The sequence below is a fragment of the Eleutherodactylus coqui genome, chromosome 3, assembly GCF_035609145.1.
Source record: "Eleutherodactylus coqui strain aEleCoq1 chromosome 3, aEleCoq1.hap1, whole genome shotgun sequence".
Lineage (NCBI taxonomy): Eukaryota > Metazoa > Chordata > Amphibia > Anura > Eleutherodactylidae > Eleutherodactylus > Eleutherodactylus coqui.
Genome location: NC_089839.1, coordinates 68,044,691 through 68,071,368, shown reverse-complemented (window position 1 = coordinate 68,071,368; position 26,678 = coordinate 68,044,691). Strand labels below are relative to the sequence as shown.

Genomic DNA, 26,678 nt, shown 5'->3' with positions numbered 1-26,678 from the left:
CCTCTATGCAAGGCATGCGTAGCAAGGCTGGTTAAAGAGGAATCGGGGATTCTTGGAAGATGTCAGGAAACTGGTCAAGGAGGAGACGCGATCAGCTCTGACGTCACAAATAGCGTCGCCAGCAGGGACATCCTGGGCTAAGCGCCAGAAAGGGGCGCGTAACCCGGAAGATTGTTCAGGCTCTGAGAGCTCAATCGGGACAGAGCAGGAAGAACCGGTGCCCAAAGAGTCCTCAGATGAGGATGACTATAAGAAAAATTTTATTCCATCAAGAAGACTTAGCGGAGCTCATTAAGTCTGTTAGGGCTACGCTTAAGATGGAAAAAGCCCAATACGGGATCCTTCCCTAGGGGGGTTAAGAGACGATACCCGTTTGAAGACGAGGCATGCGCATGCTGGGAAGAAGTGCCCAGGGTGGATGTCCCGGTGGCCAAGGGCCAAAAAGAACAACTCTTCCCTTCGAGGACGCCACGCAATTAAAAGATCCAATGGAACGGAAGGCTGAGGGCCTCTTGAAGAGATCATGGGAGGCAGCAGTGAACATACTCAGACCAGGGGTCGCAGCCACATGCGTGGCCAGGACCCTAGCTGTTTGGTTGGAGCAGCTGGAGCTCCATATAACAAAACTCCAAGGGAGCAGATTATAAATTCTCTCCCTATCCCAAAGATGGCCACAAATTTCTTGGCAGACGCATCGGCAGAGACGGTTAAGCTCTCCGCAAAGGCGACAGCCCTGTCTAATTCTGCCAGAAGGGTTTTATGGCTAAAATCTTGGTCGAGCGATTTAGCCTCTAAGAACAAGCTGTGTTCTCTTCCGTTCCACGGCCAGTTTCTATTCAGCCCAGATCTCGACAAAATCCTCGAGAAGACAGCCGACAGGAAGAAGGGATTCCCAGAGGAAAGACAACAGAGGGAGAAGACCTTCTTTCGTGCCCCAGCGCAACAGCCCGAACCTTATAGGGGCAAAGGCAAGACAGGCCGCTGGAGTTACCCCAAGGCGGGGTAGAGGGAGAAATTTCCTCTTCAACCCCCACCAGGGGGATCCAACGAAACATCGACCCTGACGCCATCCCAGTGGGGGCAAGGCTGGGGAGCTTTGCGGATCGATGGGCCGCGATTTGCGAGGGCACATGGATCCCAAAGGGCCTGCAGCAGGAATGCCAAATAGAACTGGTGTCCCTCCCCAGAAGAAAATATGTTACCACAAGGGGCTCAGCACAACAATTATGCCTACTACAACAGAGCCTTCGGGAACTACTATACTCAAACGCAATATGCTCTGTACCTTAGAACGAAGAGACCAGGGGCCACTACTCCAGACTTTTCCTGATAAGGAAACCTTGCGGGAAGTCCCGCATGATAATAAACCTAAAACCTCTGAACGCCTTCATCAAATACTGGAGGTTCAAGATGGAGTCAATCTCAACAGTGAGGCGGATACGGAAGGGAGCCTATATGGCGTCTATAGATCTAAAAGATGCATACTTCCATGTGCCGATCCACGAGGATTCTCAGAAATACCTGAGGTCCGCTTTAGATATGGGCAGAAGAACAAGTCACCTTCAGTTCAGATGCCTTCCCTTTGGGATTTCAAAATCTTTACAAAAATCATGGCGGAGGTAGCAGCCTACCTGAGGAAAAGATCAATCCTGATAATACCTTATTTAGACGACATCCTGATTATAGCAGAGTCCAGAGAGCTCCTAGCAGAACACCTGGCGACGGTGATCGATCTGCTCCAATTTCTAGGATGGATAATAAACTGGGAGAGATCCAGCTCAGATCCCAGCAGAAAGAAAGTATTCCTGGGCATAACGCTTGACTCGGAAACTCAATGCTCCTTTCTTCCTGAGACAAAGGTACAAAAGGTCCGTCAGCTGGTCAAAACCTTTTTTGCGGAGCCAGTCATGTACAGTCCGGGAGGCCATGTCCCTCCTAGGAAGCCTGACATCACGTATCCCAGGGGTAGCGTGAGCCTAAGCTCATACCAGAGCTCTGCAGATCGCAGTCCTTTCAGTCTGGGACAAAAGACAGTCCTCATTAGGGACAAAGATGCGCATCCAAAGCTCAGTAAAATTATCCCTGCATTGGTGGACATCTCCAGCGAACCTACGAAGGGGGGTCCACTGGATACAAAGCCCAGCCACGCACATTACGACATACGCAAGTGTCTGCGGATGGGGAGCGCACGTGAGAGACCAACTCCTCCAAGGTCCCTGGCCACAAGAAGTAAGAGGCCAATCCTCAAATTACAGGGAACTCCAGGCGGTTTGGAAGGTCCTACAACAACTGGGGGATTTGGTAAGAAACCAGCACTTAAAGATCCTGTCAGACAACACCACGACTGTTGCCCACATTCGGCGCCAGGGGTGCACGAGGTCACCAGCTCTTCAGGGCATCTCGCAGAAGATCTTTCACTGGTCAGAGGGCCGGGTCCTCTCAATTTCGGCAACACCTCCAAAGGGGGTGCTGAACCAGAGAGCGGACTTCCTCAGCAGAAGGCGTATAGACCCAGGAAAATGGTCTCTATCGCAGGAGGCGTTCAGAATCCTGACGGACAGGTGGGGACCCCCACAGCTGGATCTATTCGCAACCAGGGAGAACGCCAAAGTGAAGAACTTCTTCTCCTTCAGACCGGGGGACGGGCCAACAGGGGTAGACGCCCTGAGCCAGGACTGGGGAGAAAAGCTTGTGTACGCCTTTCCTCCAATACCACTGATTCCAAAAGTGTTGCAACACTTCAGATCACAGATATGCACACTAATCCTGGTGGCCCCCTTCTGGCCAAAGAGAAGCTGGTTCGGTCTTCTAAAAGCTCTGAGCGCCCAGGACCCAGTCATCTTCCCAGCTCAGGCAGATCTACTGACGCAGGGGCCCCTGAGCCACCCAGATACAGACAAACTCCACCTAGCAGCATGGATATTGAAGAATCCACACTGAGAGGAAGAGGGTTCTCCGAGAAAGTAATTGAGACCTTAATATCAAGTAGGAAGAGGACAACCAACCTTATCTACCAAAAGGTCTGGAAGAGGTTTACCTCATGGAGGCAGGGGAGAGATTCCGGGGGCTCCATTCCGGACATCCCATTAATCTTGGAGTTCTTGCAGGGGGGCCTGGATATGGGCCTCTCTCAAAGCACCTTGAGAGTTCAGGTCGCAGCCCTTAGTGCTCTATTCTACACCAAATTATCAGAGAGCAGGTGGATTAGCAGATTTCTGACAGCAGCAGATAGGTTACGACTAGAGATGAGCGAGCATACTCGTCCGAGCTTGATGCTCGTTCGAGTATTAGGGTGCTCGAGATGCTCGTTACTTGAGACGAGCACCACGTGGTACTCGTCTCGATTAAACGAGCACTGACCATTGAATTCAATGGAGCCGGCAATACAGCCGGCTCCATTCAAAGCAATGGGCTGCCTGCGATCGCGGGATGAATTGTCGGGAAGGGCTTAAATATATAAGCCCTTCCCTGCAATTCATCCAGAAATGTGTAAAAATAAAAAAAAATATACTCACCTTGTCCCGGCAGAATGATGTTAGCCCATTGAATTCAATGGAGCCGGCAATACAGCCGGCTCCATTGAAAGCAATGGGCTGCCGGCGATCGCGGGATGAATTGTCGGGAAGGGCTTAAATATATAAGCCCTTCCCTGCAATTCATCCAGAAATGTGTAAAAATAAAAAATATATATATACTCACCTTGTCCCGGCAGACGGAGTTCAGCGCGGCTGGCCTGCAGTGGGTGTGAAGGGGGTGTGAGTCAGACATGCCCCTGATTGGCTCAGCTGAGCCAATCAGAGGCAGATCTCACTCACACCCATTCATGAATTCATGAATGGGTGAGTGAGTGTTCCCTCTGATTGGCTCAGCGCAGCTCTCAGCTGAATGACAGCAGTTCAGCACCACAGTGCAGGGGACAGCAGGAGAACACGCAGCTGTGCCCCGGCAGCTAAAGGGAGGTGAGTATCTATTTTTTTTGTTTTTTAAATCACTTTTAATTCATGTCCAGGGAATGGCTTATATGTAAAGTCCTTCCCTGAAAAAGAATTCAGGTGTGCCAGCGGACCATTGTCTTCAATGGAGTCGCCGGCAGCAGCAGCGGCTCCATTGAAGAGAATGCCTGCATTTTTATTCTTTTTTTACACTAAAATCTTTCTTTTTCAGGTAAAGGCTTATATTTTGAAGCCCTTCCCGAAAATTCATCCCGCGCTCACTGGCAGCCCATTGCTTTCAATGGAGCCGGCTGTATTGCCGCCTCCATTGAATTCAATTGGCTAACATCGTTCTTCTCTGCAACAGCTGTTACAGCTGTGGCAGAGGAGAACGATCGTTATGCTGACAGTGCGGGGGGGGGGTCTCACTCTTGCCACTATTGTGGCTTAATAGTGAGACCTCGGAGCCCGAAATACAGCCCTGCATGTTGCTCCTCGCCTGCCCTATCCATTTCTGTGTTTTTTTACATGACTTTGGTGATTTGCTAAGATTTTCACAAATGAAAACCTTAGCGGAGCACCTGTCATATACAAAAATGCTCGAGTCGCCCATTGACTTCAATGGGGTTCATTACTCGAAACGAACTCTCGAGCATCACTGAAAGTTCGACTCGAGTAACGAGCACCCGAGCATTTTGGTGCTCGCTCATCTCTAGTTACGACCTAGGCCCACAAATATATTTCCGGACTGGAATCTGAATTGGGTCCTGAGGACTATGTCAGCAGAAGCCTTCAAACCCATTGAGGCACTGCCAATAAAGATGCTCAGGACTACAACAGTCTTCCTGGTAGCCATTACCTCAGCAAGACGAGTTAGTGAATTACAGGCCCTGTCTATCCGCCACCCGTTCCTTAAAATCACGGACACAAAGTTAGTGTTTAAAACAGACCCAGCCTTTATGCCAAAGGTGGTGTCACCCTTCCATAGATCTCAAAATGTAGTAATCCCCTCATTCTTTAATAGACCTAAAGACGAGGGAGAAAAAGCCCTAAAACTGCCTGGACGTCAGGAGAGCGGTCCTGAGCTATATTGACATCACAAGTCACTGGAGACGAGATGACAACCTGTTTGTCCAGTTCTTCGGCCCAAACAAAGGGAATAAAGCGGCGAAGAGCTCCATAGCCAGGTGGATCCGCCTAGCCATTACAGAATCCTGTAGGGCCTTGGGGAAAGAAGTCCCCTCGGTTCTTAAAGCCAACTCCACAAGGGCAGCAGCGTCTTCATGGACTGAGCATAGTTCAGCTTCTGTTGAGCAGGTATGTAAGGCCACAGTTTGGAAGAAGCCGCACACTTTTGTTAAACATTGTAAGGTAAAAGTGCAGCAGGACGAGGACATGGCCTTTTGGCCGCAAGGTCCTCTCGGCGGTAATCCCACCCTAGATAATTTTAGTTGGTACGTCTCAGGTGGTGCTGTCGTGGAGACGTCTGGGGAAATAGGTGATTATACCTACCCGATAATCGGGTTTCTAGAAGTCTCCACGACAGCATCCGTACATCCCCCCCCCCTAAAAAAAAAATAAAAAAAATAAAACAGGGAATGGGTGCTAGAATAAATTTACAAAATATAATTTCCCTTAGGAAAAACGTAGGTTAAAATACCAGTTAGGGCAAAAATTTAGGTTAAGCTCCTACCCCGGCAATTCTTTAGAAACCACTGAGGAAGGTGGGAAAGGGAGGACCTTTTAAACCTCTCGGTGTGTTTCTGTCCAGCCAGGAGGAGGCTATCTCAGGTGGTGCTGTCGTGGAGACTCCTGGAAACCCAATTATCGGGTAGGTATAATCACCTATTTTCGTGTGATGTGATGCAACAGAAAGGATGACTCCATAGGGAAACATGGGCTACAAAACATTGAAAATCACGCCAATATTTTTTTCTTAACGTAGCAGCCTACAAAACATTGCTAATGTGAAGGAATCCTTTGGAAATCATGGGCTTCACAAACATGCGATTTGTAGCACTCTTGCATCGTGAGAAAAATGAGTGATTTTGTTGGATGTGAAAGCGGCCTAATGTCCAGAGAATGAAGACCTCTGATCTCTCTTGTGCTTGTGGATTTTGAGATTGTCTGACCTTATTCCTTTTCCTGAACCCTTTGCAAATGTTTGAAAAGAAGCATTAGAACAACCAAAGGTCTAGCTCATCAATTCGGGATAGAACCCCCCCCCCCCCCCCCCCGAAAATACAGATTTCAGTCTCCAGTGGTCTTTTACTCCTGTGATTACTCTCTCTGGGGTCAACTGAAGAGACATTTTGTTGGAGTCCACAAAGCATACCATAAAATTGTGTGTGGAAGGAACAATGGTGGATTCCTATAAATTACACATGTCAAATACAAGGCTTGTGGATTGAATCTGTCCCACCACCTCATTTTATGTAGCCCGCCATCTGTGCAGCAACTTAACAGGCAATCCACTCATCCAGCCAGCAGCTCCTGTCCAGTGGCAGAGCACAGTTTGTGACTGCTGACATTTCACCTCTGGTGCCATCCTCTACACAGCACAGACTCAAAAGCGGCTGCCACCGGACAAGAGCTACAGGCTGGGTGTGTGGAATTATTGCAGAAATGCTGGCCGGCTAGAGGCCAATAAGAGGATCGCTATTACCACTGGGACTACTATGCGGGTCACTAATTACTACTGGGCCCAATATAGGGGACACTATGACTACTGGACCCACCATGGGGGGGGGGGGGTGTCACAATTACTACTGGGACCACTAAGGAGGACTGTATTACTACTGGGGCCACTATTATTGAGATCACTATTACTACTGGGGCCACTATTACTGGGATCACTGTTACTACTGGGGCCATTATGGGGGTCACTATTACTACTGGGACCACAATGGAGGACTGTATTACTACTGAGGCCATTATTACTAGGGTCACTGTTACTACTGGAGCCACTTTGGAGGTCACTAAAACTACTGGGCTCACTATTGGGTCACTATTACTACTGCGGCCACTATAGGCGTCACTATTACTGTACAGTCTTACAATTACAATTGACCGTGTCAAGGCAACCAAAAGGCAGATGTGGCCCTCGGTGAAAATGTGTTGGACACCCTTGCTATAGATGTATTATCCAATTGAGCTTCAGGATCACTTTTGCTCCAGTTTCACATAGGTCTGATCTTGACTTTCACCAACCAGTTGTCCAAGTACAGAATTAAAGTGACTGAGAACTTCAATTCTATGACTATAACTGGTGGTATTAATATATCGACCAGAAGGACTCTTGGAGATGTCAGAGTTTCTCTTGAAGAGGAATATGGAACCTCAAGAACTTCCTGAACCACTCTCTTTGATGTGAAAAAAAGTATCTTTCAGGTAGGTTGCTGACATTCGGTCTCCCAACTTCCAGAAAATAAAGTTCGCTTTGCTTTCCATCCTGAGCTTTTCTTTTTTGAATAAATGTGGTTAAGTAGTACAAATTTATATAAGTCATTAGTTTATTATGTCATTACAGTTTTGGGATCAAGCATATTACATTATAAACTCCCTGACTTTACTTACATAAGCATATAAAGAACTTAAAGGGGTTTTCCTGGGAAATAGGTCATCAATAGTTGATCTGCTGGGGACGCTCAGGACCCCAACTAATCAGCTGAGTGGGCGCAAGCTGCCAGCGCCGCAATAACACAGAGGAGGGAGCGGAAGCCTTCATGCCGACCTCCGTGTAGTGGCCAGTGCATGCACCTGCAGGCACGGTTCTCATTGAAATCAATGAGAGCCGTGCCTGCTGTTACTAGTGCTGGCCACTACATGGGAGGTCGGTGCAGAAGCTTCCGCTCCAAATATACAGAGGTTGGAGCAGAACCCTCCGCGACGACCTCCCTATAATGGCCAATGCCTGCAGTTACAAGTGCCAGTCACTACACGGAGGTCAATGTGGAGGCCTCCGCTCTGACCTCTGTGTTATTGTGGTGCTGACAGCTTGCGCCCGCTCAGCTGATCTGTCGGGGTCTCGAGCGACGGACCACAGCCGATCAACTATTATTGACCTATCCTGATGATAGGTCATTAGTAGTATTCGGGTGACTACCCACTGCAGTTCTTTCTCACTGTGAAATCTGCACCTTTTTTTTTCCTCCAGGGGTCTATGGGACTCCGTAATGTTAAAATCGCGATTTCGCGGTAAATTGCGATTTTGCCGCGATGCATTTTTAACATCAGAAAGTCCCATGGACACCTGGGAGAAAAAAATGCAGCAAATTCGCAAACGCTAGTGGGTAGTCACCCTTTCCCTGGAAAACACCTATAAGCCTGCTTTCACACCTGTGCTGCAGATTCCGCTTTCCTGCTCTGTTCGGGGAACAGGAAAGTGGAATCCCAGCCCCCGAACAGTTCAGTCTGTGGACTTATCTGAACAGTGTCGGACGGACGCCATTAAAAAATGGGGTCCGCCCAGTTTTGGGGACGGAAAAAAAGCGCTGCATGTAGTGCTTTTTCTTCTGGTATTTATAGATGTGAAACCAGCCTTACTCGAGCAATGCCTATACCAACTCTTTACTGATCCCTCTTATAGCAGCACAAAAATAATGTTGGAAAGATGAAAAAGGCGTGTGTGTGTATATATATATATATATATATATATATATATACACATATACTACCTATTAACACCTGTCCTAATATATTCCAGAGGAAGAGTAGAACAAAGCCAAAAGTGTATATGCGGCTGCAGGATATAAAGGGAACTGCAAAACTCTAATTTCTACATTGCTTGTTATATGCAGGTTGGTCCAAATGTATGGAGATACCTGAATACATGTTGGGAACACCATCCTGTTTGTGGGATTTTGTTAAGGGGAAAATCTGAGAGGGGGCGATGTCCAACACGGTGGCCATTTTGAAAGCTGCCATCTTGGAAGGAAGTCGATATTTTCAAATAGCTAGGGGTGCATGTGACATACATATCTGATTTTATTATCCGATACTTGACAATTGATCTCTGAATTTGACAAGGAATGCAAATCTGTTCTTAAAATGTGACTTACCTTTATTCCTGCCAAAGTTATTATCAATTTTCTCTTTGTTACAGACAGACATGGCTGCAACATTACCATGCCAGAGAATGTGCTCATCTCCACGGAGCACATTACCCAATTGATTGCAGTGTATTCCAATAGTCGACACCCTAACAAAGCACCAATCCACCACGACACAGTTGGCAAATTGCTTGCCAAATAGGTTCTCTGTTGGATCTGCCAAAAAGTGAGTAGATGTAACGAAATTGCCACAGATCAAGCAACAGCAATGGGCATCCCAGGGTCCTTCTGCAAAAGCCCATATGAAAACAAACAGTGTTTGTCACAGGAGAGCAGGCTGAGTCTAACTACCATTGGGTGGATACTGGCTATGCTCAAATGGAACCTGTAAAAGATTCAGTTGTTGCATCATCTCAGTGAGGACAATCCCAATGGGTGTGTTGAATTTGTGAAATGGGTGTCGCAGCAACAGCAACAAGATCCACATTTCATAGAGTCAGTGCTATTTAGTGATGAAGCAAGCGCCTATGTGAACGGGAAGGTGAACAAGGCAAACCTTCCCTACTGGTTTAACACAAACCCACACTGGAAGATTCCTCCAAGATGGTTGGCGCACAGAAAGTCGTAGTGTGGTGAGGAGTGTGGGGTAAGAAGATAGTGGGCCCATTCTTCATCAACAGTAAGTTTATTGCGAATGGAAGAAGAGGATAGTCTTGACAATTTGAAACAATGTGTAGCACCTCAAACATGTCCTATAGTGGAACATCGTCGTATTGCATGTCACGGAAAAATTGTTAATAACTTTGGCAGGACGTGTAAGCACAGATTTATAATAATAATAATAATAATCTTTATTTGTATAGCGCCAACTTATTCCGCAGCGCTTTCAGGCATGGATAAATGCAAAAGAATACAACAATTACAATATGAGGTACATTGGGTTAGACACAAATGGGTTGAGGGTGGTACAGGAGGTGCAGGGGGTGGGGAACACAGGCAATAGTAAATTTTATGTACAGATCATTTATCAGAAGGCAAACAGGGTGGAGCACCATTGGGAGGGGGGAGGGACTAGGTCAGGAGATTTGGTATGCTTCCCTGAAGAGGTGCGTTTTTAAGGCACGTCTGAAATATCGTGCATCGGGAATTGTCCGGATGCCTTGGGGTAGAGCATTCCAGAGCATGGGTGCTGCTCTAGTGAAGTCCTGTAGGCGAGCATGAGAGGTTCGTATTACAGGGGCGTTTAGTCTGAGGGTGTTAGCCGATCGGAGTGAGCGCGCTGGGTGGTGTACTGACAGTAGGGAGGCGATGTATGGTGGCGCAGCGCCATGCAGAGCTTTGTGAGTGAGGTAGAGGAGTTTAAATTTAGTTCTGCAGTGGATGGGCAGCCAATGCAGCGACTGGCATAATGCAGAGGCGTCTGAATAACGACTGGATAGAAAAATGAGTCTAGCTGCTGCATTTAGTATGGATTGGAGCGGAGCGAGTCTAGTGCGGGGGAGGCCAATGAGTAGCGAGTTGCAGTAGTCAAGCCGGGAGTGGATGAGCGCAACCACGAGCGTCTTTAGCGTGTCCAAGGTTAGGAACGGACGTATTTTAGCAATATTTCTGAGGTGCATGTGGCATGTTTGGGCCAGAGATTGGATATGGGGGGCAAAGGAGAGGTCAGAGTCCAGTGTGACCCCAAGGCATCGGGCATGCCGTCGGGGGGTTATGATGGTGCCAGACACTGGAATGGAGATGTTGAGGGGAGGTCGGTTAGAAGGTGGAAAGACAAGGAGGTCAGTTTTAGAGAGGTTTAGTTTGAGAAAAAGGGAGGACATAGTGTTAGAGACAGCGGACAGACAGTCGGTGATATTTTGGAGGAATGGTCCAGAGATCTCACGAGAGGAGGTGTATAGTTGGGTGTCGTCAGCATAGAGATGGTATTGGAGGCCGAATCTGTGGATGGTTTGTCCAATTGGGGCAGTATAGATAGAGAAAAGAAGGGGACCAAGGACCGAGCCCTGGGGTACCCCGACAGCGAGAGGAAGTGGAGCAGAGATAGAACCAGCAAAGGAAACACTGAAAGAGCGGTCAGAGAGGTAGGAGGAGAACCAGGAGAGAGCAGTATCCTTTAGACCAATAGAGTGGAGCATAGTGAGAAGGAGATTATGGTCGACAGATTTGGATTCCTCATCAAATTCTCTATCAGATACATATGTCACATGTACCCCATCTATTTGAAAACATCTACTTGGTTCCAAGATGTCGGCTCTCAAGATGGCCACTGTGTTGGACATAACCCCTCTCAGATTTGCCCCCTTCCCCTTAGCAACATACCACACACAGGCTGGCGTTCCAAACCACATTTTCCATTTATTCAGGTGTCTCCAGACCTTTGGACCACCCTGTAGACCAAAATAAATTGTGTTTCCATCTTATGCTGAAAATTCTACTTTGTCCACTATAGCCAAAAATTAAGACCCGGAAAGCTAGTATTAGCAGTATTATAATAGTGACCTTCAGATTATATTAGTGACAATATATACAGTGTTATATTAGTATATGACATAGCCCGGCTATGTTTTGCCAAAACCTTCATCAAGTCTGTCAAAAGTATGTGGGAGATCGTGTTGTGGTCTCATGAGAACAAGGTAGAACTTCGGCCATAATTCTAAAAGATATGTTCGGTGCAGTGAAGATGGTGGAGGCAGCATTATGCTTTGTGGCTGTTTTTCTGCTGCTGGAACTGGGGCTTTAGTCAAGGTGGAGGGAATTATGAACCGTCCCAAATAGTCTATTTTGGCACCAAAACTTCAGGCTTCTGAAGATGAAGAGGAATTTGACCTTTCAGTACAATGACCCAAAGCATACTTCCAGATTAGCAAAAAGGGGGAAAAAAGGCTTAACCTGAGGAAAATTAAAATTTTGTCATGACCTAGCTAGAGCCTAGACCTGATTCCCATTGAAGATCTGTGGGTTAACCTGAAGATGGCGCTACACATGAGATGCCCTCTCAATTTGACAGATTTGGAGCGCTTTTGCAAGGAAGAGTGTATAAAGATTGCCAAGTCAAGATGTGCCATGCTGATAGATACCTACTAAAAAAGACTGAATGCTGTCATAAAGTCTAAAGGGTACACAATAAAGTATTAGTTTTAGGGTGTGCATATTTATGCAACCACATAATTTTAGTTTTATTACTTTTATTTTACCACTAGAGTTGAGCGAACGTACTCGTTTCGAGTAATTACTCGATCGAGCACCGCGATTTTCGAGTACTTCAGTACTCGGGTGAAAAGATTCAGGGGGCTCCGGGGGGAGGCGTGGCAGCGCGGGGGGTAGCAGCGGGGAACAGGGGGGAGCCCTCTCTCTCTCCCTCTCCCCCCCCCCACTCCCCGCTGCAACTCCCCACTCACCCACGGCGCCCCCCGAATCTTTTCGCCCGAGTACGGAAGTACTCGAAAATCGCGGTACTTGGGCGAAAAAGGGGCGTGGCCGAGTACGCTCGCTCATCTCTATTTACCACCCTAAAAGACTTCAATTTGTTTTTCAATGGAATTGTACAGGTAACGGGTCACACTGAAGGTGGAAATAAATCTGAAATGATTCATCTTTGTCGGATTCTTTAACATGACAAAACCTGGCATTTTAATAGGAGTGCCTAGATTTTTAATATCCATTTATGTACTAAAAGTCATAGGATAGCAGTATGTAACTTGTTTATGAAGTGATGTTACCTCTAAGGACGGCTTGGGTATGTCCACACCTGTATAACGACCCTTTACGCACCACGAGAATTGCACAACTCTCGATTGCCCATGCCGGTGATGTCATCACCAGCTCATGCAGACTGTTTAGACAGACATGTCATCATTCGGAATGTGAAACCCTGAGCGAAAGGTGAACAAGAGCTGAATGATTCTCATGTGGGTTAGGAAGGGTATCCTCTCTTCTCAAGGAAAGCACATAGGAGGTAAGTGAGGAGACTTATAAGGCCATGCAAGCTCCTCTGCGAAATATACGTAAATAAGGAAGATGGAACAATAACTCTGCAGCGACACCTGTTGGATGGCAGCATTCCTACAAATCAATGTCAAACCCTTTAAACAAGTCTTAAAGTGTCTGACATTGATTTGCCGGATCGCTGTGATCCAATAGGTGGCGCTGCAGAGGTATTGTTCCATTTTCCTTATTTGCATACATTCCTATGTGAAATACTGAACAGGGTATGTTTAACCGAGAAGTGAACGAGCCAACGAAAATTTTTGGAATGATAATTGTTCCGTCTAAATGTACCATACGTTGTGAGGTGTTATCTAGTATAAATTGCTACTAGAGATGAGCGAACGTACTCGGATAAGCACTACTCGTCCGAGTAATGTGCTTTATCCGAGTATCGCTGTACTCGTCTTGAAAGATTCGGGGAGCGCCGCAGAGCGGGGAGCTGCAGGGGAGAGCCGGGAGGAATGGAGGGGAGCTCTTTCTCTCCTTCTCTCCCGCCCGCTCTCCCCTGCTCCCCGCCGCAACTCACCTGTCAGCAGCGGCGCTCCCCGAATCTTTCAAGACGAGCACAGCGATACTCGGATAAAGCACATTACTCGGACGAGTAGTGCTTATCCGAGTACGTTCGCTCATCTCTAATTGCTACACTTCGCCAGGCTAGAGAGGGTCCTATGTGGTATTAATTACATATGTATTGTATATAAATTGAGCCATCCTTTCTGTATGCATGTATTTGCCCCCCCAAAAAAACCTAGAGGATCTGCCTTTTTGGATCAACCATGATTCATTACTACATAAGACCAAATTCAACAGTCTCATACCTTTATACGGGGAAGGATATTGAGGGGCATTACAGTCTCCCTCGGCTACATTCTTACAGTTCAAAAGATAAAGTGAATCTCTGCCTTTTAACATAATGTCCAGGTCCAAAAATCCGCTTAATCATTTCTTAATACATATCAGCTGTATCTTTGTTTTCCTGCATCCCCTGCATAGATATATAGTTAAATGATAAAGTCTTGGCTGTCTTTAGCCAGCATTAGGGAGGAGCCCTGGGGTTCAGCGACATGAATTTCAGGTGGAACATTTGCCGCATTTTCAGTACAAACCGTGTGGAGGAGTTTACAAGAAATCTCATCATGCTGCAGAAAAAAAATCTGCGCTAAATTGAACTATGGCACAGATTTTAAATCTGCAGAATGCCATTAGTTTCCTGTGGATTTTAATAGCAGATTTCACGGAGTGCAAATGGTGAAACCTTTGGAAAATCTGCATCATTTCCATGACACAAAAAATGTATGTTTACTAGTAACATAGTATGCACTGAGCTCTTAGTCTCCCTCTAGTGGTCACTGCAGGTAAACTTAATTTCCACTTTTAGTTACAGGAAGTACGCTGCACACTTATTTTGGAATAGGTTTTCACAAGATATCTTAATTCTAATTCTACTTATAGTAATCCTAAAAAGAGCGAGGAATCTCCATTGTATAAAGCACAAAAGAATTATATGCATCTATTTACCATTATGAACTGAAATGTATAAAGACCAAACGTTACACAATAAAAAATGCAACACAGATTTATTCACCACAAAAATTGGATTTTTAAAACTTGCACAAAGAATGATTCAAAAATAATTCTATACATTAATATATCATTTTACAATATTGTACAGATCTTAGGAATGAAGCATTTATATATATATAGTAAGGGGAGAATTCACTGAAGTGCACCAAGATCCAGAGAATATAACCCCTGTATTACATACCTGCCACGGCTTCTAATGCCATAATTCTGATCAATTGCCAAACACACATTTCTATATCTATACATATATATTTCTATCCATATATATCTCCCTATATAATCACTCCTTTGTATTAGATGAATCCATAGATACAATCAATATGGTTTACATTAAGACATAGGCAAACATGGTGACTGGCATAGATATTGACTGTTCTTCCTATAGTCGGCTTACGTACCTATCCGGCACAAGTTCTGTGAAGCTGGCTGTTGACATAAGGAGTGGCGGGATCATTTATTGTACATATCTTCTTTGTGGTAAACGCTACAATCATATTGCTTACTTAGTATTATCTGAGTAAAATACTGTATTTCTCACAATACGAAAATATGGAAATTGTTCATATGGTACATATAAAAAAAAAATCAGTGCGCCGCTTTCCTGTTACAGTCATATAAAAGAAGAGACTTTAGTTCTATGGTCAGCTGCAGGCTCGTTTCACATGGCCATACTGCACCTACATTTTAGGGTCTGTATTATGGCTGCAAACACCAGTCTTTAGTAAGAACCCTAAAATGTAATGTATTAGGGTCTCGTGAAAGCTGACTAATAATGGAGGCAGTTGTCTCGTAGGCTAAATTGTTCCATGTGAGAATGCAGTCTATGAATCCCATCTGATCCACTGTCATACCACAACTTATCCAGTTCAACTATCCAGCCTCAGTTTTGCTTCTGACACTTAGTAAATTAAAGGCTATGAACACCTTTGCACTCATTTTTTCTTTTAATCAATGTATTTTTTGAAATGAAGACTTTTTGTAATTGTTTTAGGGCAGAGAGCAGAACAGAGACAAAATACTATTACAGAGGGCTGTAATTTTTATTCACAGTGAATTTTCAGTTCTAATCAGAAGTGAGTGGGAACCACCAGCGGCTACTTAGAAAAAGGATGAAATAGATGGAGAGAGAAGTGTAGCATTGAGTGGCCATGTTTTTGCTAAACAGCCTCTGTAAGAGGAGAGGGGAGGGGAGAGGAGCTGAGCTTGTGCACATTCCTGAGAGAGAGCAGTAGATCAGTGCTGGGAACGTCCCCCAACCAGAATGAATGTAGCAACAGCCTGCAGAGTAAATATGAGGCTTTCTAAATGCATGAGTAGGAAAACACAATGCAAAAATCAGATAGGTGAATGATTTTTTCGGCAGGGACTTAAGCCCCATTTAGATGTGACGATTGTCGGGCAAACAATGCTGAACGGCTGCTATTTAGACTGAACGAACATCATTCCGGATTTTATACAGCTTAAAATGTTGAACGAACATTGTTCAGTGTAAATAGCAGCCGTTCATTACTGAACGGCAGCTGTGTTAAGTGAACGGAGAGGGGCGGGGGAGAGCGAGGAGTAAAATCTCCTTCAGCCGCCTCGCTGTGAAGCAACGATACTCGCTCCTGTGCAAAAGCACATGAGCTAGTACATGCGGGAACGAGTGTCGAGCATCGTTTGTGCGACAGTTGTGCTGTCTAAATGGGGCTTTAGTAAAATATGCGTTTATTGATTTTTATGCAAAAAGGTTTCTCTAGCCTTCAAATTTGGAATTCTCATGAATACTTCCCAACCTGTCTACAATACCGAGCATAGAATGAGACGACTGTTGATGCCAATGCACATGCCAATGTCACTAAGGTTCTCCCTCCTTGCTCATCTTACTAAGTCCAGCTGGTCTCAAAGTAAAAAACAAACACTATCAGCAGCAGCTTGATTTATTTATATACGTTGAGCATTAATGGTTGTGTAAATCACAATACCAATAATAGGCAAGTGCAACATTTACGCTCTGTTCAAGTGCAACATTTACGCTCTGTTTTTCCCCAAAAACGAGGCACTTCTCTTATCTGTTTCATGGTATAATGAGAAGCAGTCACACTAGGTTTATCACCAGGTGTAATTAATGCACGATGTTCTGCAGAATTACGGAAAGTTAGCTGCATGCTCAACATTTCCTGCCCATTATGATATAGTATCAGTGGACGCTCTTCTAAGAGAGTCTGAGATTTCTTGTCTAAACTCCTAGACCCTTATCATAACATTACCTGTGTTACACAGTGGAGTAGCTAGGTGGTTGACATGGGGAAGAGGAGGTCTGCCGATAAGTCACATCGCATTAAATACAGACCTTATGGCAGCTTCACACTGGCGAGGGTGAAATTGGGTCATGATTCACGGCCCGATACCACCCTCTCAATCATACTAAAATCCCTGGATGTGAGGAGTTTAGAGTTGAGCGAATTAGAGAGAGAGAACACACGAACCAAGAAAAAAAAAAAAAGCTCGCAACCCGGCTTCCCACATACAAAAATGCTTGAGTCCCCAATTGTAGTCAATGGGGTTCGTTACTCGAGTAGAGCTCTCGAATTTTACGAAAAGCCCGACTCGAATAACGCGGACCCGAGCACTTGGGTGCTCGCTCATCTCTAGAGGAGTTTTCACATAGAAACAGCCTTGTATCACTGCGGGGCTGAAGGAATTCCCCGACGCGGCTGTCACAGCCGCTACAGGAGATCACAATGTTCTTCGATTGTTTTCAATGAGCCTGGCGCTGCTGTGATATCGCAAAAAGATAGGACATGCTGTGATTTTTTTCACATAGCGTTGCAGGAGTGAAAACATCGCAAATGAGAAGGAAACCATTGGAAATCATTGGTTTCATAATCACGTGTTTTAACTCACTCTCGCATCGCGCGATTTTCTCGCCAGTGTGAAGCCAGCCTTATTTTCAGCTCTAAATGATGACTGTATATACAAATACCCTTATTCTTATCACTGAGAGTCACAGACTAACAGACACTTTGGGGAAAATTTACTAAGCTCAGCATTTCCTACGTCGGTCTTAGTATAATTTCCTACATTGCACGATGCAACTAATACATGAAGAGACTCGTGTCTCTTCATGTATTACATGCATCTCGGCACGCCTATATAGAAATGGTCTGACCCGACGTACATTTCTGTTTGTCTGGGGTGGATAGGCCCCCTCCGGATAAGCCCTACCAACTTTTCCTGAAAGTGGCAAGTCTGGCGCAGAAAGCAGAAAACTTACAAAAATTCTGTGCAAGTGGGATCAAAAACATGCAACTTTTCTATGACATAATTATGGTGTACAACCATTAGGAAATGTCGCAGCTTCTTTTCAAGAAAGGTCTAGCAGCTGCCATATATTCACATTAGCATTTACATACTATTCACTTTACTCCCAACTGGCACATAAGAACACCATAGCTATGCCATTTGTCCAGCTGTTTGATGCAAAGGACCCAACTTTGTCATTGTCACAATTAACATAGCAAGAAAGGCGTCACTGCATATATGCTAATGATGTAACAACCACCAAAAGGAACTATTTTGGAAATTTACTAACATCGGCGTTTCAAACACCGGTCTTAATAAATTTCCATTGGCGCATGATGTATCTTATACATAAGGAGGTGTCCAACTCTTGATATATTAGGCACATCCCAGTTGCTTCATGCGCCAAGACAGTAATCTATGCCTGCAAGAAGCTGGTGAAGACTTCTGGTATCATTTACGTCAGTTTCTAGTGAAAATTATATATAAATCTGTCAGTCCGGGGCAGTAATGTCTCTTTTACGGCAAAGAGTAAAACGAAGAAAATGTGACAATTTTGTTGCAAGTGGGGCTTGTGACAAAATTTGTGCCTTTTTACCGCCATAATTCTGCCCTAAAAGTAGTCTCAGATTACCCTATGTCTTTGACCTGTTAATATATGGGAGCCAAGTTTTGCAAGTCGATTCATTTTCTTGCATAAGGGACACGAGTCTCCATTCTTCTGTCACTGTTTTGCATGTCTGCTTATAAAATAGGAAACCGGGCACAGAAGGCTGTGGGTGGGAAAGGCGAAGAAAAAACCAAGTGAGTGAATTGGTTTTTAACAGTTTTTTTATGCTTTTTTGGCAGAAGAAAGAGAAGCAGAGGAGGGGAGTTTATAGATACCATCACTTATATAATGTAATGCAGGCGGCAAAACAGGCAACAGAACTCTGGGTAAAACTGGTACACCGTGTTATGTCTCCTGCGGCGCCCAAGGGGGCAGCTGGTATACAACACAGGGATTTCTTTTGCTATGCCCTTTGAATACTTGTGTCATGCATTGCCCGCTAGGCCTTGCACCAAAAATAGCCCAATATATCAGTTTCCGACAATGAACCATATTCTGATCTGTAGTGGGCAGATATTTCATGATGAATGTAAGGCATTGATCAGACACAGTATATATAAATGCCATCATAGGTACTCGACGCTCTTTGGAGCACATGATAAACACAACACCCTACATTATAAAGTGATGTAAACTGTAAATATCTATACAGCAGAAATAAAAAAAACAGGTCCTCTAGTTATACAAAGTCACATACAAGACATCATTTCATGTCCTCAATCTGCATTTCAATGGAAATGTGATGAATAGCATTCAATTTTTTCAACAAATTGCTTCATCACAACATATCAGACATTTGCTATGTCAGTTATATGTCACTCTTTTATTTTTGGTCCAAATGTCATGTCCCTTTATAGGAGGGAGAATTAATCTGGCACATGTCACGGTAATAGCACTTTTTTGATTTCCCCACTGCTGTCGCACTTTGTGTTATACACGGTATGACTTATATTGCAGGAATTTATCATTTTCAGTAGTCCACAAATTCCGTAAAATTGTGGCTAATAATGTAACTCTAAGGCCTCATTCAGATGTTTCTATACCGGCATTGCACAACTACCACTAAAAAATACTCCACCAAGAGCCAATATTATAAAGGGGGGTTCCAGTGTTGGCCAAGATGGGAATACCGCTGACTGCAAGGTGTCTGGTTGATCGGGATCATGGAAATAGCTGTTTCCGTAACTCCTGTGGAAGTCAGTGGGAGTTATGCAATATGTGTAGCTCAACGAACTGTTTCTGAAGGTCCTCAGTTACAGAAATAGCGTAGCTTACTAAGCTGGGCCGTCTGTGTAACTCCCATTGGCTTCTATGGCTGTTGGGGAAACAGTCTAGAGCAGCGCACTTGGCTATTTCTGTCCTCTGACCGTCGCACGGGAATATTGCTTTGTTTCGTTCACTCTTCCAGGAAATTGTGACCAGTTATGGTGGTGGTTTTTTAAAAAGTTGCAATTCTTAAATCTGTCTAAAACCCTCACTGCACACCGCAGCCCCCTTTTCTAGACACTTTTCAAAAGTGGAGCGAGAGGCGTCACATCTGTTGTTTTTGGCAAAAAACACACTAAATTTGTCTAGACCGATTTACGTAGAAAAAAAAAGGCACAACTTAATGCTAAAACTCTGCGCAACAGCAGTAATAAATGTGCCCCAACAAGTTTTAACCCTTTCCAATCCAATTTGTATCCTGGTTTTCCTAGGGGGCTTACTCTTTTTCTGCCATCATACACCTGGCGCTATCTGCTGGCTAAAGCCAGTACTGCATGAGGTGACACGTTGGATAGGCTCTGACAGCAGAGAGGCTGGCAATATACAGCAAGAGAACCCTGACGGACGTCTTCCAACATCAGAGCTGTACAGCCTTAAATCATAATGTCTGTAGACGTCAGCTAGTGGATTGGAAAGGGTTAAAAGAAATGCACATTACTCCAAAAAACAAACTATGCCGCAGTGTGAATGGGATTTTTATAACCTCGTTGTTGAACAAGGCCTTAAGAGTTAATAATGAGACATTTGGATATTTGATGACGAATACATCCTTGTTATTGAACATCCTAATGCTTTTTAATACATTGTGTTCTAAAGCCGCTATGGACAGAACATTATTTCACCTAACAGTGCCAGTAATGAGCCTATGTATCAATAATAGCATCAGCCGTTCCCGCCATGACTGCATATAGTACACTCAAACCCTTTAAAGAATTTTAAAAATTTATTGGAAATATTATAAGTAATTGTTGGATTTCTGCTATTTGGCAATCTGACAAGTCATGAATGACTCACTAATAGGCACATTGAACATAATAATGGATTTTCAGTAGATTATGAAGAATGCAGAAAATGTTCACATTGCTGAAAAGGATGGGACACTTGCTTGGTTCATGGGTAAAGCAACCATACAAATGATATTTTTGTGGGTTGACAATATTATGTATATGGGGATATCTCCTGTTGAGGGAAACTAATGGGACAGGTTAAATTCTTTCTGTCTAATCCTATGGCTTGGTGTCAAAAATTTGTCTAAAGTCAACTGAAAGTGATCCCCTAGTCAGGAGGCTCAAAATTGACCTGTAAGTTAGTACCTACAGGGAATGATTACATGCTATTTATTCTTCCCCAGATCTTGCCTCGTGACTGATTTTTAGCTCAGCTCTGTTAAGACTGAGGTATGATCATAATTTAGCTATACTGCCTATTATGAAGTAGTCTGAGACACACCCACTGTGTAATCAGACTGCAAAGGAGGCAGAGAAGGGGCGTGTCTCAGACTACTTCAGCTTAGCTACTACAGTTAAATTATGGTCACAGGTCACAATTCTATTCCAATACAGTTGAGCTAAAAATCAGGAGCATGATCTGAGGAAAAATATCAGATAATTATCCCCCATAGGTATGGATTTACATATCAATTTTAGGCTCATGCCTGGAGGCTCACTTTAAGCCAGTATTCTCTTCTATCAGACTGACTGACTTGTGCACCAAATTTTGAACAAAATCTTAAGATCTGAAGACGAATCACAACATTACATGATGAGATTAGATCTTAGAAGTGATTCATGTACTAGCCACCTTTTTGTAATGCTCTTCAAATCACGGTTATTATATATATATAACACAAAAACAATTAACTCTTTAGATATTGATAATGGTAATAATTTTTTACCATATATTCACTATAGGGCACCAGAACATATTTTATATCTGAATGCTGGCAGAAGTCTGCCTTGGAGCTGAGCTCCGAGTCACGGAGCTGGCCTCTTTTTGCCCATAGCATGCAGAGTGACAGCTCTCTCCTTGTATAAAAAGGGGGAGTCAAGTCTGCATGCTGCAGGCGGGGAGGAGCCGGTGTAGCCCGGCTCTGTGATTCGGAGGTCAGTTCTGAGTCAAACTTTATGAGCTTGGTGACAGAATACCCTTTATGTATCACAATACAGTCTGCCAGCACTCAGCTACAAGATACATTCTGCTGCCTTATAGTAAATATACATGAGCAAGACTCGTTGCAAGGTGCCCACTTGGTCTCAACGCTAGTCCCAGCTTCCGCAGGAGATAATGTAGTGTCTGAGTTGGGGGGGGGGGGGGGGGTCTCTCTAATACGTACTTGTTGTAGGAGTCTGACAATGATCTTTATTTAATAATTACTTATTAAGATTAGTGTTCCAGTGAAATGTTAGTAAAGAGAGGCTAAAATTACATACTATAACGTTATATATACGGTACTAACTCGTGGTCTGGTCTTTCATAGATATCATAGGGCCAGGACTAATACATACATACACATATAATGGGGACACATCATAGCACTGAGTGTGATTGCTATTCTCATTACATTGGAAATGATCAGTTACAGCTTATGAACATGAAGTGGCACGGTCTAACCTCCCTGTGGAAGACTTACCTTAGGCTACACTGAACAGACCTACAAATCCTACGTTTACACGGTGATCACTTATGTCATTGTATTGTAGTAATGGACGCATTGCTATAGAAAGACACATGAATTAAGAACGAGTGACAAGAGCATCACTCCATATAAAGCCACCATCACTGAGGATGTCATAGCACCAATGCCACGCGCTGCACTGAGCCTGGCCGCCAACAAAGAGTTCAAGGCACTTAATGAGTTAAAAAAAAAGAATAATCATAAGCAACTAAAAAGTCCAAGTGCTTTAACCATGGCTTATGTAAAATAGAAAATGTAAAAATAGCATGATTGTTCTCAAGATTTCTTTACAAAATGTGCAATTATTATCATAATCACTAAGGATGCAGCTCTAGTCAATCCATCAGGAAAATCAATCCACACTGCAGATCTCAGGTGTACAATGTAAGATTCGATCACGCTGCTAGAAAATCTAAAATATAGTGAAAGGCTAAAAGTAATCATGTTCGGATGGAAACGTTTCTTTGTAAGCTCAGTCTTCGTAGAAGTAAAATGCTGCGCTGTGCAAAACAATCGCCTTGCGTCACTTTGCAACAACACATCCCGTCTCTAAACTGTTGTCTTTACAGTCCGGTTGACACAAGAAACCCGTGCAGCATCTTACAAGGATGTGTAATAGCTGACCCCACGATTTTCAAGACACCATGATGAAAGCATTCCTCGGCTCTTAAAGGCATCTCCAGACAAACACGCTGCAACAAAAAAAAGTAGCGGCTGCATTAGCTTTGATCAGGTCTAAAAATAAATAAAGAGGTAAATAGATAATATAAACACAGTATAAGGCCAGGCTCAAACGAGCATATCTTGAATCGGGCCACCCGAGACACGGGCACGGCACACAGCAAGTACGCAATGACATTACGTACGTGCTGTGTGCTGCCAATTTCCATGTACTGTCATGGAGTATATGCATGTGCAATACCCTGTTTACTGGAAACTAAGATCATCCCCAAAAATAAGCCCTAGCCTTATTTTCGAAGAGGCTTAAAATATAAACCGCACCCTGAAAATAAGCCCTAGCTATACTACATTAAAAAAATAAAGAATACATTACCTAGCAGGCTCAGTCCAGGTCCCTCCCGCTGCTCTAGAGGTGCGGCGCGGGTCAGAGCGGTTGACGCAGTCCTTGGCCGCTCGTAAAGCATTATTTCCTTTTTTCGGGATTCATAAATCCCACCTCCAGGAAGCGACGGCTGTGATTGGTTCTTCAACCACTGCTCAGCCAATCAATGCATCGCAGGATAAGCCAATGCAATGGCTGTGATTGGCCATGTCTCAGCCAATTCCTAAATCCCGCCTCTACAACCTGATGGCTCTTGATTGGTTCTTCCCCCGCTACTCGGCCAATAAATACAGAGCTGGATAAGCCAATCACAGCCATTACATTGGTTCATCTAGCGCTGCATTGATTGGCTGAGTGGCGGCCGAAGAGCCAATCACAGTCATTGCTTCCTGGAGGCGGGATTTATGAATCCCGTTACCAGGAAGTGATGTTGTATGAGAGGCCGAGGACTGCGGGAAGCACATCAGAGCTGTGGAGAGCAGTGGGAGGGATGTGAACTGAGCCTTCTAGGTATATACAATAGGATTTCCAACAAAAATAAGACCTAGTGCCTCTTTTGGGGCAAAAAATAATATAAAACAGGGTCTTATTATCAGAGAAACATGCCAAGATAGAACATGTTGCGATTTTCCTTGCGTGTTTATTTCACAGTCATGTGAGCAACAACATGGTCGTCTATGGGAGATTGGTACAGTGTATTCTGCGTACAAAACCTGCGCAGGTAATACGCTATATCAACACGCTTGTGTGAGCCCGGCATAGAGAATCTTCACACAAATATGATTCAGTGCCTGAACGGTTTATTTATTTACTCATTTATATAGCGCATACATATTCCACAGCGCTGTACAGTTATCACATTGGTTGTAAGTTGTATAAATACATTAGCTATATTGTATATAGATATATCATTGCTAACAATCTCATGTATATATGATCTACTACTGGTTACTAGATCCGCACTCTATAGAAATGGATTATTTCAATCTTTGCTTATCAGATGAACTCCTAACATATTAGCTCAGAAGACGGTGACTAAATGTTGGGACGGACATTGACCAGTAATAGTTTGGCACGGAACCTGATGGCATGTTGTCAGATTTCCTACAACTTCATTTCCTAAATTGAGGTATGCATTACCATTTAAATCAATAGTCAGTGTGTTTTACATCTGAAATCATTAAACTTTGCAAATACACCCATTTTTCTGAAACTGGACCAGTCCTGACTCCTAAACCCCCGTAAACATCCCATCTCCGCATAATGCCCGCTGCTGACGCTCTGCTGGAAATAAGCCCCAGTGTAGACCCAGCCTAAGCCAAAAAATGGAGCCTGCAGAGGCAAAAACTAGGCATTTGGTACGTGTTTTATTGCAGATTTCTGTGCAGAATTCACCCCCTCATTAAGAAGAGGTGAATTCCACAGCGGAAACGGTGATAAAATTGACATGCTATGATATTTAATTCCGCACCGCGTGTTCATTTCTGCATGGATTTTTGTGCGGGTTATTTCTGCAGCTTATAAACGAGATCCACTTTGCTGCCAGTATAAATACATCAAAATTCCGCACCAAATCCGCCCCATGTGAACTTAACCCTACAAATACGACAACAAAGTGCTGATCAGACTACTGCTGTGTGAATGAGGCCCTACAGTGTGCAGTCACCACTGACTCCGAAAAATATACTAGATTTTTCGGACTAGAAGACGTACCTGACTGTATGACGCACCCCGGGTTTAGACAACAGAAAAATAGATTTTATAGCAATTTAAATGTTTTTTGGGGTCTAACAAAGTGGAGGGGCTACCGTCATTAACTTTGGTGTTCTAGTATAGAAAAGGAGGTTAACAGTGAATAGTTGGTTCCTATTAAACCTAGTGTGTCCATTCAAACAATGGTGCAAGCACATAAGTTCACATTATGCACATCCACAGCACTGCTGCACTGAAATTGTACATATGCACTACACACACACACCTCTGCTACATACACACAGCTCTGCAGCATTCACATACAGCTGTTCTACATACATGCGCACACACAGCTTGTACAGTTCTACTACACACTCATACACCTGCAGCAGGCATGTTAAACACTAATTGTATTAACACTAAATCCCCAAATACAAGTGTAGTAATACATGTTCCCCTCTTGCTGCTTCCTAATCACATGGTATGACATCATCTATGGTCCTGCTGCTACTGCAGCAACTTTGATCTTTGTTACTGTCTGTCCCTGTGTGTACAGAGGAGAACCTGCACCCCAGGAGAAGATGTAAGTGATCTTAAGCATTAACTTCTGGAGGGGGCCACTCACTACCTTTGAGTGGGCAGGGGGAGGGAGGACTGTGCAGCTGTAGTATATATGGCTGCAAAGTACTCCTGGTGATCATGCAGCGTGCTGCATCCGAGCACCGTTGGATCATTAAGGCAGCGGTCAGGGTCCTCTGTATCTGTCAGACCCCCTGCTCTGAACAATAAGGCACAGATGTTTTCAGCACGTTCTTATAATCCGAAAAATATGGTAGTGCACTCAACAACAGTAACAACAGATGAGGTCTACGGCTATACTTCATTATACTTTTCGCCATGTGTTAATTTTTATGGTGTAGTATATTTTATAGATCTTTTTTTATGGCATGGAATTTACCTGCAGTCATCCCCTCCAGTGCTTATGACATACTTGTCGTCATGCGAAAAACGTACATTAGTCACATGTGCTGAATGACCAAAGTAACGTTTGTGTTTGGCCTGCAAAACAGAAAATGTTATGGGGAAAAAATTATCTGAGAACATCTCCACTGTGTCTGCGATACATTACACTGATGGATAGTAAAAACGGAGTGGTACAGCTAATGTGTGTTCTGAAAGCTTGCAAGTATAATTCTTTTGGCAAGGCAATATAATAGTGGTGGTGAACCTACGGCACACCGTTCGTTATTAGTATTACTAGAATAAAGTGACCAGACGTCCTGATTTAGGCTCAACAGTCCCGCTTTGGGACCCTGTGTCCCGCTGTCCACAGGATTCCTAAGTGGGACAGCCTTTTGTCACGTTTTTGGGATGTCGGGTCACCATGAAAGTGATTACCAGCTGGGGTGCTGAAGCTCCCTGGCTGGTAATCACTCAGTGGCACTGCTATGGGTGCACAAACTGACGTCAGTGTGTACACCTGGGTTCCTCCTTCCCTGACCTCTTCTTCTTGGTTTCGCAGGAGGAGGAGAAG

General features: G+C 44.2%; 1 protein-coding gene across 3 annotated transcripts in view; it reads right to left on the bottom strand.

Annotated features, from left to right (window-relative positions):
* Window positions 1-14,560: 14,560 nt before the first annotated feature.
* EML6 (EMAP like 6) overlaps window positions 14,561-26,678 on the bottom strand; it is a 196,103-nt gene continuing 183,985 nt past the window's right edge. For all 3 annotated transcript variants that reach the window (XM_066595700.1, XM_066595697.1, XM_066595698.1), the window contains 2 exons: window positions 26,103-26,203; window positions 14,561-23,081 (listed from right to left, as the gene is read on the bottom strand). In XM_066595700.1, the coding sequence (XP_066451797.1) occupies window positions 23,057-23,081; window positions 26,103-26,203 (126 nt within the window). In that variant the 3' untranslated portion in view covers window positions 14,561-23,056. The remainder of the gene's footprint in view (window positions 23,082-26,102; window positions 26,204-26,678) is intronic.